Here is a 12698-nt window from a genome sequence, read left to right as displayed (position 1 = left end):
CAGATGAAGGGTCTAGGCCCGAAACATCAGCCTTTCTGCTCCTATGATGCTGCTTGGCCTGCTGTGTTCATCCAGCTCTGCACCTTGTTGTCCCACAAGTACTCTACCCAACTTCGCAATAGTCAGGCAGTAATGATTACCATTCTTTCAACCTGGATATTCTGCTACAGAAAGGTAACTTCACCATCTCTGAGGTTAATGAAGTAGGCACTTCAACGTAGCAGATCTTATGTACAGAAATGCTCTCCTAAGATTAATTAACGTTTACACCCTGGCAGTAAAGAGCGGTTTGCCGTCCTGCAGTAACTCCCACTTCCACTTGTGAAGTCCAGGCCAGTCATTCTGGCCAGTGGCATCAATTGCATTATTGTTAGGGCTGGATGTACCAGAGGGACTGACAGCAAACTGGGCACCATGTCTTGATACCTAATGGAAACAAGGAAAGTTGCTAAACTACACAACTTCTTCAGAACTCCGACAGACAGAGCGCAGCATAGATACACCTGGTCATCGCCAAATACATCTATCTGTTTCCTGCTCCTGACTGAGTTGCCGAACTTCCTTGGTCAGATCCACCTTTGTCACGCTGGTGTGCTTCTCTGACCATTCCCTCTTTTTAGCCAATTATCTCCTGCAGGACGGCCAGTGGCCGGTGAGGGAACGTGGAAGCAGAATATAAAACTTTTGTCCCCAAAAAACATTGAGGCACGCAAAAGTGCTACAAAGGTTGGAAAACTTTCTGAGTCTCCAGCAGACTGGTGGGCAACAGGCAAGGGAAACATCAAGAGGTTTTTCATTCTCAAAAGGTTTTCAGAAGGTGAGAGCCAAAACTCCAGAAAAGCATGCAGAACCAACTCCTGCTGCAGACGATGGGGGAACAATGTCAAGGAAGATCACTGGAAGGTGAAGAGCCAGCAAGCCTCACTCTTTGCCTTGAAGGCCTCCAAGATAATCTTCCAGTACAGTGTCTGTACCATGGACCAGGATGAGACGTGTGTGCGTTTCTTATTCTAGCTGCATGAGCAGAACTCTGTGATCAGCAGACTGAAGGGAGAACATGGCTGGGGAATGTCATCTCAATCTGACATCCTGAAGATCATTAAATCGTTTTATGTCAGACTGAATGCCAGAAGCCCATGCGGGGAGGCTGGACTAGCCGTTTTCTCTGGATGAGGTGAGCAAGGCCTCGGAGTCCTTTGAAAAGAATAAAACTCCCAGAAGCAACAGCTTACTGCCGAGTTGTACTCTATTGCACTTAAATGGCCAAGACCTGCTGGAGGTGTACGACAGGATGTTTCTGGCAGGGAGCATGAATGAATCCAAGAGGAAGGGTAACATCACTCTCATCTACAAGCAGAAGAGGGAGAGGGAGGAAATTAGAATTTGGTGACCAGTTTCACAGTTGAATTGCAGGTTACAAAATGCTGTTTAAGTTCATCACCAACTGGGTCAGGTCTGCTCTGGAGTCGGTGGTTCACGCCAACCAAATGTGTGCTGTACCGGGCAGGAAGGTCTCTGAGACCCTTGTGTTCCTCATGGATAGGATCACCCACGTCCAGGGCAGGACGGTGGACACCTGCCTCATCAGGCTGGACCAGGAGAAGGCCTTTGACAGGATATCACACACCTACATGTGGGACATGGTCTCCGAAATGGGCTTTGGGGAGGGAATCTGCAGTTCGATCCGACTGCTCTACACCAATATCAATAGTGCAGTTACAATCAATGGGTGGGAATCAGAAAACTTCCCAATCAGATCTGGAGTCAGGCAGGACTGCCCATTCTGTCCTGCCTTGTTTGTGTGTTGTGTAGAGCCTTTTGTTGAGTCCATCAGGAAGGATGAGAATCTGAGAGGGAGGCCTATTCCAGGCAGCGGAGGCCTGCAGGTCAAAGCCTCCCTGTACGTGGATGATGTGGCTGTTTTCTGCTCAATTTGCGACCAGTTTGAACTGGCCTCAGGAGCCAAATTATATCAAAGCAAGATCGAGGCTGTGTTCCTTGGGAACTAGGCCAACCGATCCTTTATCCCCTTCACCATCTGGATAGATTTTCTAAAGATACTGAGTATATGGTTCAGGGGAGAGGAGGGCATCACCGAGGCGTTAAGAAACTGGGCTTATGGGTGCACTGCTCCCTCTGCATTGTGGGTAAAAACCAGGTGTGAAGTATTTTCGGTGATCTTCTATGTGGCGCAGATGAACTAAGCAGGTGGCACCCAACAAAAATTCAGATGCGTCATCAGTTAAAAGGGGAGCAATTGTTGCATCTTCGACGATGACAATGATATTGCGAAGCTATCTCAACCCTCTTTGTGACCAATTATTTTCCTTATTCAAGGGATATAACTACCAAAGCCAACATCTGTTGTCCGTCCCTAACCTCCTGGTGGTGAGCTGTCTTTTTGAACAACTGCAGGGTGCAGTAACTCTAGGGGAGGGAGTTCCAGTATTTCCACCGGCAGTATAGTTCCGAGTATGGGCGCCTGGCTTGGACAGGTATTTGCAGGGAATTGTGCTCCAGTGTTCCCATAACCCTTGTCAACTTGAGCAAAGGTGCTGGTGGTTGGTGTTGGGAGGGGATTATGGAAGGGAGAATGGAAAGGTTACAGGAGAATTTGAACACAGCAAGCACACAGCAAACTCAGGATTGTCCACATTTTTTAAAAGTAGATTTTCCTGGGCATCTACGTCTGCAAATAAATTAGTTATTATTATGAATGTGAAAACGCGTCCTAAAGATTAAATGCCTGTTGGTCCAGTATGGGATTTATAAACCTTGCCAGCAGGCTAAATTTGGATGTAAATAAAACATTTAGTGTAGACAAGTGTGACATTTGTATTATATAAAATATATATAGACTGATCTCTAACTGACCTCAGGGTTCAGTTTTTGGAAGGAAACTACAATTATTTTGAGGACAATAAACTGGATCTTCAAACTGACTTGGAGTCTATTCAGAAAATGAGTAGCTGTTCTTTTTTATTGTTTCAAATATCTACCGAGAGAAATGATTTACGTAAATGATTTGTAGTGAATATAGGAGGTATGGTTAGTAGAATAGAATAGAGTAAAACATTCTTTATTGTCACGTACACTCAAGTACAGAAGTACAGTGAGAAATTTCACAATGTCACGTCTTCTGGTACCATTTAGGTACAAGTACCTAGATACAAATCATGGATACAAAAACAGGAATAAAAACAAAGGCAGTTATATTACTTTACAGAAAAAAGACATAGTTAAAGTGATGGTCATTACAGTCATATAAACAAATTACACATAAATATTATATTGCAGTAGCTCAGTGCACGGGCTCCACATGTGGTCTGACCGCAGGCACTAGATCCCAATCTAACAAGCATCCCCGCTCCGTTCCAAGCCTCCAGTCCGCTCTGCACCAGCGCTCAGCTGCTCCAAGGTAAGTTTTCTCTGGGACTCAATTCCCCTCGCTGACATCCGCTCCGGGACTGGATTCCCCACCGCTCCAGGATTTGCCTCCGGGAGTCGCAAGATCCTCCACTTCCCTCCAGGTAAGTCGGAATCATTATTTGAAAAAAAAAACTGGATGGAGGGAAAAGAAAAAAAGAGAAAAGAATGGGCAAAGCAAAGGAGCTCTGGCTTGTGCGTCTTACTCTGCCACCATCTTGCACGGAAGAGTAATTTTGTAGATGACACCAACGTAGGTGGTATTGTGGATAACAGTGAAAAAGGTTATCTCACAGTACAGTGGGACCTTGATCAGATGGGCCAATGGGCTGAGGAGTGGCAGATGGAGTTTAATCTAGGTAAATGTGAGATGTTGTATTTTGCAAAGGCAAATCAGAGCAGGACTTATACACTTAATAGTAGGGCCCTGAGAATTGTTGCTGAATGTAGTTCCTGGAAAGTGGAGTCGCAGGCAGACAGTGTGATAAAGAAGGCATTTGGCATGCTTGCCTTCATTAGTCAGAACATTGAGTATAGGAGTTGCAATGTCATGTTGCAGCTGTATAGGACATTGATGAGGCCACTTTTAGAATACTGTGTGTAATTCTGGTCGTCCTTCTATAGGAGGGATGTGGTTAAACTTGACAGGGTGCAGAAAAGATTTACAAATATGTTGACGGGACTGGGCGATTTGAATTATAGAGAGAGGTTGAATAGGGTGGAGCTTTCTCTCCTGGAGTGTTGGAGCCTGAGGGGGGATCCTTAAAGAGGTTTATAAAATCGCAAGGGGCATAGATAGGGTTGACAACCAAGGTTTTCTTTCTAGGGTGGGGTTTTCCAAAACTAGGGGAAAGTTTTAAAATTGCCTGAGGGGTAATCTTTTTGTGCAGAGGGTAGTGTGTGCATGGAATGAGTTGCCAGAGGAAGTAGCATTTAACATTTAAAAGGCGTCTGAATGGGTATCTGAGTATGAAGGGTTTAGAGGGATATGGGCCAAATGCTGGCAAATGGGTTAGGTCAGATTGTGATGTCTGTTCAGCATGGACAGGTTGGAGAGATGGTTCTGTTCCTGTACTGTATGACTCTATGACCTGAGAATCCCTAAATAGTATCCAGTTGCTGAGTGTGCTACAATCGCAGCATTAAGTGTTAAAAAGAGGCACTCAATTACATGCTGTTATAGAGTCATGGAAATCTACAGCATGGAGAAAAGGTTCATCAGTCCATTGCATCTACACCAATTGAAAACAACCACCTAACTATTCTAATCCAAGTTCCAGTACTGGGCCCATTGCCTTGTATGCCTTGTTATCGCAAGTACACATCAAAATACTTCCTCAATGTAATGAGGGTTTCTGCATCTACCACACTTTCACATAGTGAGTTCCAGATTCCCACCACCCTCTGGGTGAAAAGGTTTTTCCTCACACCTCCACTATACCTTCTGCCACGTACCTTAAATTTGTGTCCAGCAGTCATTGATCCCTCCATCAAGGGGAACGGTTCATTCCTGTCTACCTTATCTATGGCCCTTATACTGTTATACAACTCAATCAGTCCCTTCTCAGTCTCCTCTGCTCTAAGGAAAACACTCTCCAATCTCTTTACATAGCTAAAACTCTCCTGGTAACATCCTCCTAAATCACATTTGCACCCTCACTAATGCACTTTAACAAAATAATGCATTACCTACTACACAGTGGAAGATGATTGTGATCACTAATTCATTTACACCAGGAAAGGTTTGAAAACCACTGAGATAAATCATCCATGATCTTATTATAGCCCACTCCTACTCCATTCCTTATGATCCTATGCCTTTTTAAAAAGAAAAGGTTAATTGTGTAACAATTTCATTTGGGCAGGTTTAGTAAAAACAAAACCAACCATGTTTATTAGATTATGATGCAACATCGGGGTAGGCATTCTGTTGGGAGGGGGGGCAGTATGGTGGAAGTTATTCTAAAGTCTCTCACCACATTTTACATCATTTCTTCCTTTCTCATCTCTTGAAGGTCACTTAATATATGATTGCCAGAAGTGGTAAAATTTTGTTTGTCTGGCCAGTCATTAACAGTGCCACTTCTTTCGAGACCCTAGAAAAAAGTCCACAGCTCCAACATTTCACTCTATACTAATTCTCTGGTGATTGTTGTTTTCCTGAGTCTTCCCCTTCCTCCAATTGTTTAATTTATTGCTACTTCTGGGATGCTACTTATATTTACTATATTGAAAAATAATGCAAACTGACTATTCAATTCATCTTCCATTTCCTTATCTTCCACTGATTTCTGTCTGACTTTCTCCAGGGCCAAAGCAATTAGTTAACTCTTCTTCAATTATTTATAGAAACGCTTACAACATGTTTTTATATTTCTAACTAACTTTCTGCTGTACTCTAATTTTTCCTTCTTTGGTCATTCTTTACCATATATATTATATCTATCTCCTGTTTAATCTTCTGACCTGTCACCTGTCTTTGCACAATTCTATGCTTTTTCCTTAAGTTTGACATTACCTTTAGTATTAATGGTCTATTCTGAATCTAGTTTGTATGTTCATATGGATAAGGTGCATAAAGGTAAGCATTAATGGTCTATTCTGAATCTAGTTTGTATGTTCATATGGATAAGGTGCATAAAGGTAAGCTGCACTTTAGACAGTTTTGATCTCCTTAGTTAAGGAGGAATATATGTGCCTTGGAAGCAGTTCAGAGAATGCTGAGTTGACTGAATCCTGACATGAAGGAGTTGCCTAATGAGGAAATGTTAAGCAGGTTTCGTGTATGCACAAGTTATATGGACGTTTTTATAACTGCAATAACATAGGGATAGCAATTCGAATAAAAATCAGTTTCATTATCATTGGATCCATAACAGAGTCATCTTAAAACATTCAATGACCTTCAAAATTGCTCAATTGATCCTAACCAGACTTTGTTAATAACCAATCTTGACACCAAATTTATAACTTAAAAATTCACAATTTATTATCAATAATGTAACTTTAGGAGAACACAGATGAACAACTAGGCAATCTAATAAATATATATGATCAAAGTCCAATTTTCTTTGATCATAAACCATCCATTCTCACAGAATCATGAGGCAGAGTTAAGGGATCATTTTTTTTTAAATTGTAAATTGCCAGTTCAATAACTGTTTTAATGATGAATACCAGACCTTCATGAAATCCTTGGACATTCAGTCACATTACAGTCATATAAGAATTTGGAAGTCACCATCTATCCAGATAATTTCCTCAGGGATCTTTTACTTGTCTCTTCCAGACTGGGCTTCTTTTATTAGAACTTTCAACAAGTCTATAACTGGAGAATAACTAGAGAGAGCCAAACCAAAAACAGCTTCCCAGTTTGGCAGCTTCTAAAGCAGAACTCCCTCCTGTCCAAAACCCAGTCAGAACCAGTTTGCTCTTTGTCTTTTGCTTCCTTTATCAATATTTTCTCTGGCTAGCTGGCCAGTACCTGGCATTCTTTGATTGCCCAATTCAACATCCAACCAGCTGCTAGTCCCTGAGCACAACAGCATCTTGGCTGGCTGTCCACAGTGTTCTTAGAGTGGTAATTAAGATACATCGTCTTTCCAGGCCAGTTCCTAACAACAAACATCAGCCTTTTGTTCTCTCTGTTTTTTTTAAAACAAGCTGCTATTCAAAGTTCAATTTTCTACTTCAACTCACAGTTCCATACCAAAAATAAGAGAAAAGAAAGAAAAATAGTGATGGTCTTAACAGCAAAATGCAGCCCATAAGCTAGAGGTGAAATTAGTGTTAGTTTCCTACATTATTAAGAAAAGACACATCTGTAACTCTTATTAGTGTGATGACTGATCACTTGCTACTGTATTGTTTACCGGTGAAACAATTTTCTAATGCAATGGAACTTTTGGCACACTTCGAATTTATATGTATCTCTAACCCTGTTCTGAATGTCAGAGTTGCATAAATAACTTAATAATGCCTTCTCAATCTGGTGATTATGTAATTCTAATATACGTTGAAAGCTTGTTGTATTTGAAATTGTTCCAACCTCTATTTACTTTTTCAGGGTCAGAAACCAAATGTAGTATCCATCACAAAAATGTTTTTTTTAAGGATAATTACCAAAATCTGTTATGTATTTTGGGAAATATAGGCACTAATATAGCCAAGCAATTTACATTTTTCCTAATGGAGACACATTGCTAAAAGTGTTACATTTATATATCTCTTGTGAAAGCTACATTTTGAAAAGATACCTTTGGTCAGAAAACTATATTTTTCTTTGAGAGAAAAACAATTTTGTTTCGTTCAGACTGTTGTGCTCACCAGATAGTGTGTTTGGCCTGTATATCCTGCAAAGGACTGTGAGTCAACTCTTAATAGTAATATGAAGTGATCTTTATTGGTTATAACACAATTAACACCATAATAACGATTATGCTACAAACTAACAATTAATACAATAAATCTGACAATTAATACGGTAAATCTAAGTCAGTATCTTGTACTTAACTTAGAATGATCAAACATCACCACGCTAGGCCTTGGCCTTGATCTATGTGGTGATGATCGTCTGTTCTTCCTCTCCCGGTGGTCCCACGGGCACCTCTTCTTACGGTGCTTGGTCTCGAGTTACCGCTCCCGAGGGTGCTATAGTCATGATTCTTATCCTTGGAAGTTTCTGCACCCCTTTGGGAGGATATTCAATTCCCACCAATGGATTGATCAGGAATTGATTACCCTGATTGATCAGGCCCAGTCGGCCAGTGCCATGTGGATGGTGGAGTGGTCTTTGGTCCTCCATTTCTGAAAGTGCCAGGGGCACATAAATCAGCTAGGGTTCCCAGATAAGAGTGTGAGCGTCCCGTTGTTCTGAAAACAACTCAATGCTTCCTATTGTCTTGGTAAATAGGCTTAATCAATTGTGTATTGTACTGTCTGCAGCTGCATCCTGCCTGTCTGGGTCTGCAGTTTGTTTATTTCAGTATCTTTGCACAGAGACTTTGGCCAATGCTTGGCTTGATTTCCCAGCATGCTTGGTGTATTATCTGATTCTGCCATTTTGAGTGGCCCGTCCGGCTACAACACAAAAATATTTCCACCATTCAAATTTTCCGATTAGGCTTTAAAGAAACATTAGCTTGTCCCTCCTGAGTTAGGAACAACCATTTATTTTGAGATTGATGATATGAAATCAGTGACTTTGATATTGTGTTATAAGTTAGTGCTTCTTTTAAAACTGGAATTGGTGTGCTCTGTTGTATCATTTCAAACTTTGCAACATTGATAATTATAAAAATAATGTTAACTAATTTGCATTTTCAACATACAATATATTTTTATATATAATTAAAACCTTTTCAGTAAGGCACCACCTGAAAAAATATAACTTCTATTAGAGGGAGTAGTAAGCATGGATATGCATTTGTGATGCTCATGCCAATAGCTGGCATTTTATGCCTTTTTGGACAGATCATACACTCTTGTCCACCAAAATTACAACTTGCATGTTCAGTTTTTTACGTAATTGTGCAACATTTATTTTATATCCCCAGTGTTAACTTTGGAATATTATTGTTTAACTCAAAGATACAAGTTGACTATGTAATTACTCCCGAAATCACAAAGCTATTAGTCTTCTGTTAAGCCTTTAACTTTTTTTTACCTAACTCATTGTGGTGTAGCTGATTCCTCCATCTGTTTATACCTTACTCCAGCTTGCGATGCAGAATACCCTGTTCTTAGCTTCTCTACAATTAGCAGAGAAATCCTGCTTCAGGTTAGCCTACTGCCTGAATACATGAAATGCTATACTCCATCCACGCCTGACTGAACAATGGCAGGCAAACACCAGCAGGATGCAAAGCCATAATCATGGCAAAGATACTGAGAAGAGTCCACGTTGCTGAAGAGAGATGACAATGCGGCACTGTCAGAGCAGCCATCCTTTGGATGAGATGTTAAATCAGAACCCTGTACTGTATGAGATAGTAAGAACTACAGATGCTGGAATCAGAGACAATACAGTGTGGAGCTGGAGGAACACAGCAGGCCAGGCAGCATCAGAGGAGGAAGGAAGGTTCCCAACCTGAAGCGTCAACTTTCCTGCTCGTCTGATGCTGCCTGGTCTGCTGTGGTCCTCCAGCCCCACACTGTATTGACCCTGTACTGTATGCCTTCTTGCGATTTGTTTTCGCAATGTTACATTTGTATTCGCTGGGTAAAAGTGAGGGATGTAAACCTTATGCTAAGTTCCCAGCCATAGAGAGAGGGAAGAGAAATGAACACATCCACACATGCTATCAATAAATTTAAAAAGATTTATTTCAGTACATTTTCATTTTCCAATTTTCAGATCGAAACAAAAAATCCACAAGAGAGAGAAAAATATAGCCAGGGGCGGCTAAGTACAAAACTCAGCAGCAAACGTATATCACACCATCAGACTGCAATAAATGGTCAATCAAAGCAAGGTTGCTGGGGTCACAATTCAAGTTGAGGACAGGAAAATTTTTTTCACTATTTTCTATCTTTTTTGTCAAACAAATAACAAAGGATTTCTTGTAATTATTTCTCTTTTCATATATATATTTATATAAAATACATCAAAGCATGCTAAGCGTTTCATAAGGCAGGGGAAAAACTGTAACTTTTTTAAAAAATGGACATTTCTGTTGCAATTGTTTTACATCATGTTGTTCTGTAGCGAGTTTACCTCTGCACTAGCACTTTCCTTGTTGTCATGTTTTGGTGTCCAGTTGTTTTGCACATTGAGTGACTCTCCATCTTTTGGGCAAGGTTTTAATGAATCTTGAGTTTTATTCTGTCCGTTCACATCGTCCTGGAGATAGAAATTTTGCAGAACAAAAATCACACATGGACATAGTTACACAGGCATACATATAGACTCATAAACACACATGCATACACAGACATAGACACATAGGCAAACACACAGGCACAAACGTACACATAAAAACACAGACACATGCACATACAAATGTCTATACACAGACACTGACAAACAGACAGTCATACACAAACACATAGATGCCCACACAGATATCGACACACAAACATACAGATTTACATACACAGATGCAAAAACACGCACAAACACAGAAAAACATACACACACATACCGATGGCCATATATGGACATAGAAATACAGGCATGCTCGCGCACAGACACACACAAACACACATACACACACACATGTACACACACGTACACACACACACGCACACATACACACACATACATACACACATACACATACACATACACACACATACATACACACACACAAACACACGTACACACACACACATGTACACACACACACACACAAACACACGTACACACACACACATGCGTGCACACACACACACACACACACACACACACAAACACACAGACACAGACAAACACATAAACAAACACAAACATACAGATGCCACAACTAACATAGACTCACAGGCATATGGACATAAATACATCCAAACACACACAGAGACATACAGAGAAGAAGAAAAAAAGGAAAGAATTAAATGTGTTGATTCTGGAAATGATGCACAAACATAGCTGTCCCTCAGATCATGTTTAACATTGAAAAACATCTCCTGCCAATCACAGCACAATTGGGACATTTATAATCCAGGATGGAAGATAAACAGTTTTTTAAGGGAATCCAACAGATTTACACACAGGTCAAAATAATATTACAGCCAATTGCAATTGATTAATTAAGACAATCTAGCATTGGCTTTGTAAGGAAAAATCATCCTCAACTGAACTGCTGGAGTTCTAAGTTACAGAGAGGATTGATGTGGGTGATGCTGTTTATATGGTGTACATGGACTTCTAGAAGGTATTTAAAAATAGAGAGCAGTTATATCTAAATTTAGTATTGGGACCTTAGCTTTTCCAGTTGCACATTAATGACGTTTTATTGAATGTAGGGTGACCAACAGTGTATGGCCTCTGTGATGATATCATTGCTGACAATGTTATCTCCCCTCTGTAGAAACATCATTGACAAATGTTTCAAATAACATTGAGCAACTCACTGAAAAAAAACTTTCTTCAGGCCAAAGAATTTAGGGAAAGCTTTCATGTCAGTTCATAGCACTGCCAAAATTAAGCACCCATCATTCCATTGCTGGCTCTTCATCTGGTCCCTGTTTGAATCTATTTTCCCTACCTATTCCTTATAATGTTTTATAGAAACATAGAATATAGGAGCAGGATTTGGCCATTCAGTCCTTCAAACCAGCTCTGCCATTCAATATAATCATGGCTGACCATCCAACTCAGTACCCTGTTCCCACTTTCTCCCCATACTCTTTGAAAGTTGCCAATGTTTTGACCTTGATCACTTTCTGTGGCAGCAAATTTCACAGGCTCACCACTCTCTGGGTGAAGAAATTTATCGTTTTCTCTGCCTTAAATGTACTACTCCTTTTCCTTAGACTGTGACTCTTGGTTTTGGACTCCCTGGTCATCAAATACATCCATTGTGCACCTACCCTGTTTAAACCCAATAGAATTTTATGAAATTCCTCATCATTCTTTTAAACTTCCAGTGAATATACTTATAACTGATCCAGTCTCTTCACCCCTCTCAACATCCAAGGAATCAATCTGGTAAGCATTCTTTGCACTTCCTCAATAGCCAAAACAGGTTGAGAAGGAACTGATTGAGATGTCTAAGATTATGAGGGGCATGGACAGGGTGGATAGAACACAGTTGATTCCCTTAGTTGGAGAATAAATAACAAGGAGACACACTTTTAAAATGAAAGTCACGAGGTTTAGGGAGAATTTGATGAAAATTTTTTTCACCCAGAGGGTGATGGGCAGCTGGGAGAGTAGTAGAGGTGGAAAGCCTCATAACCTTTGAAAAGTACTCGGATGACTACTTGCAATGTCATAAGACTCAGGACAATGGATCATGTGCTGGAAGGTGGGAGTAGAGCAGATTTAGTGTAATTTTGATGGAATAGACTCAATGGGCTGAAAGGCCTGTTCTGTACTTGATGCCTCTATGATTCTATGATCCTTCCTCAGATAATGAGATCAAGACTGCACACAATACTCCAGGTGTGATCCTGTACAATTGCAGCAAGACATTTCTCCTCCTGTACTCAAACACTCTCGCTATGAAGGCCAGCATACCATTTGCCTTCGTCACTGCCTGCTGCACCTGCATGTTTACTTTTGGCAACTGGTTTCCAAGGATCAGAGATAGTGGGAACTGCAGATGCTGGAG

The 12698-nt window shown here is 40.7% G+C and overlaps 1 protein-coding gene across 1 annotated transcript in view; it reads right to left on the bottom strand.

Annotated features, from left to right (window-relative positions):
* Window positions 1-10111: 10111 nt before the first annotated feature.
* Window positions 10112-12698, bottom strand: part of LOC109938966 (chondroitin sulfate proteoglycan 5) — a 99562-nt gene continuing 96975 nt past the window's right edge. Inside the window, exon 5 of the mRNA XM_048596157.1 lies at window positions 10112-10267. Within this exon, the coding sequence (XP_048452114.1) occupies window positions 10112-10267 (156 nt within the window). The remainder of the gene's footprint in view (window positions 10268-12698) is intronic.

Source organism: Rhincodon typus, chromosome 4 (assembly GCF_021869965.1).
Source record: "Rhincodon typus isolate 14 chromosome 4, sRhiTyp1.1, whole genome shotgun sequence".
NCBI classification, from domain to species: Eukaryota; Metazoa; Chordata; class Chondrichthyes; order Orectolobiformes; family Rhincodontidae; genus Rhincodon; species Rhincodon typus.
This window is presented reverse-complemented; position numbering and strand designations above follow the sequence as displayed.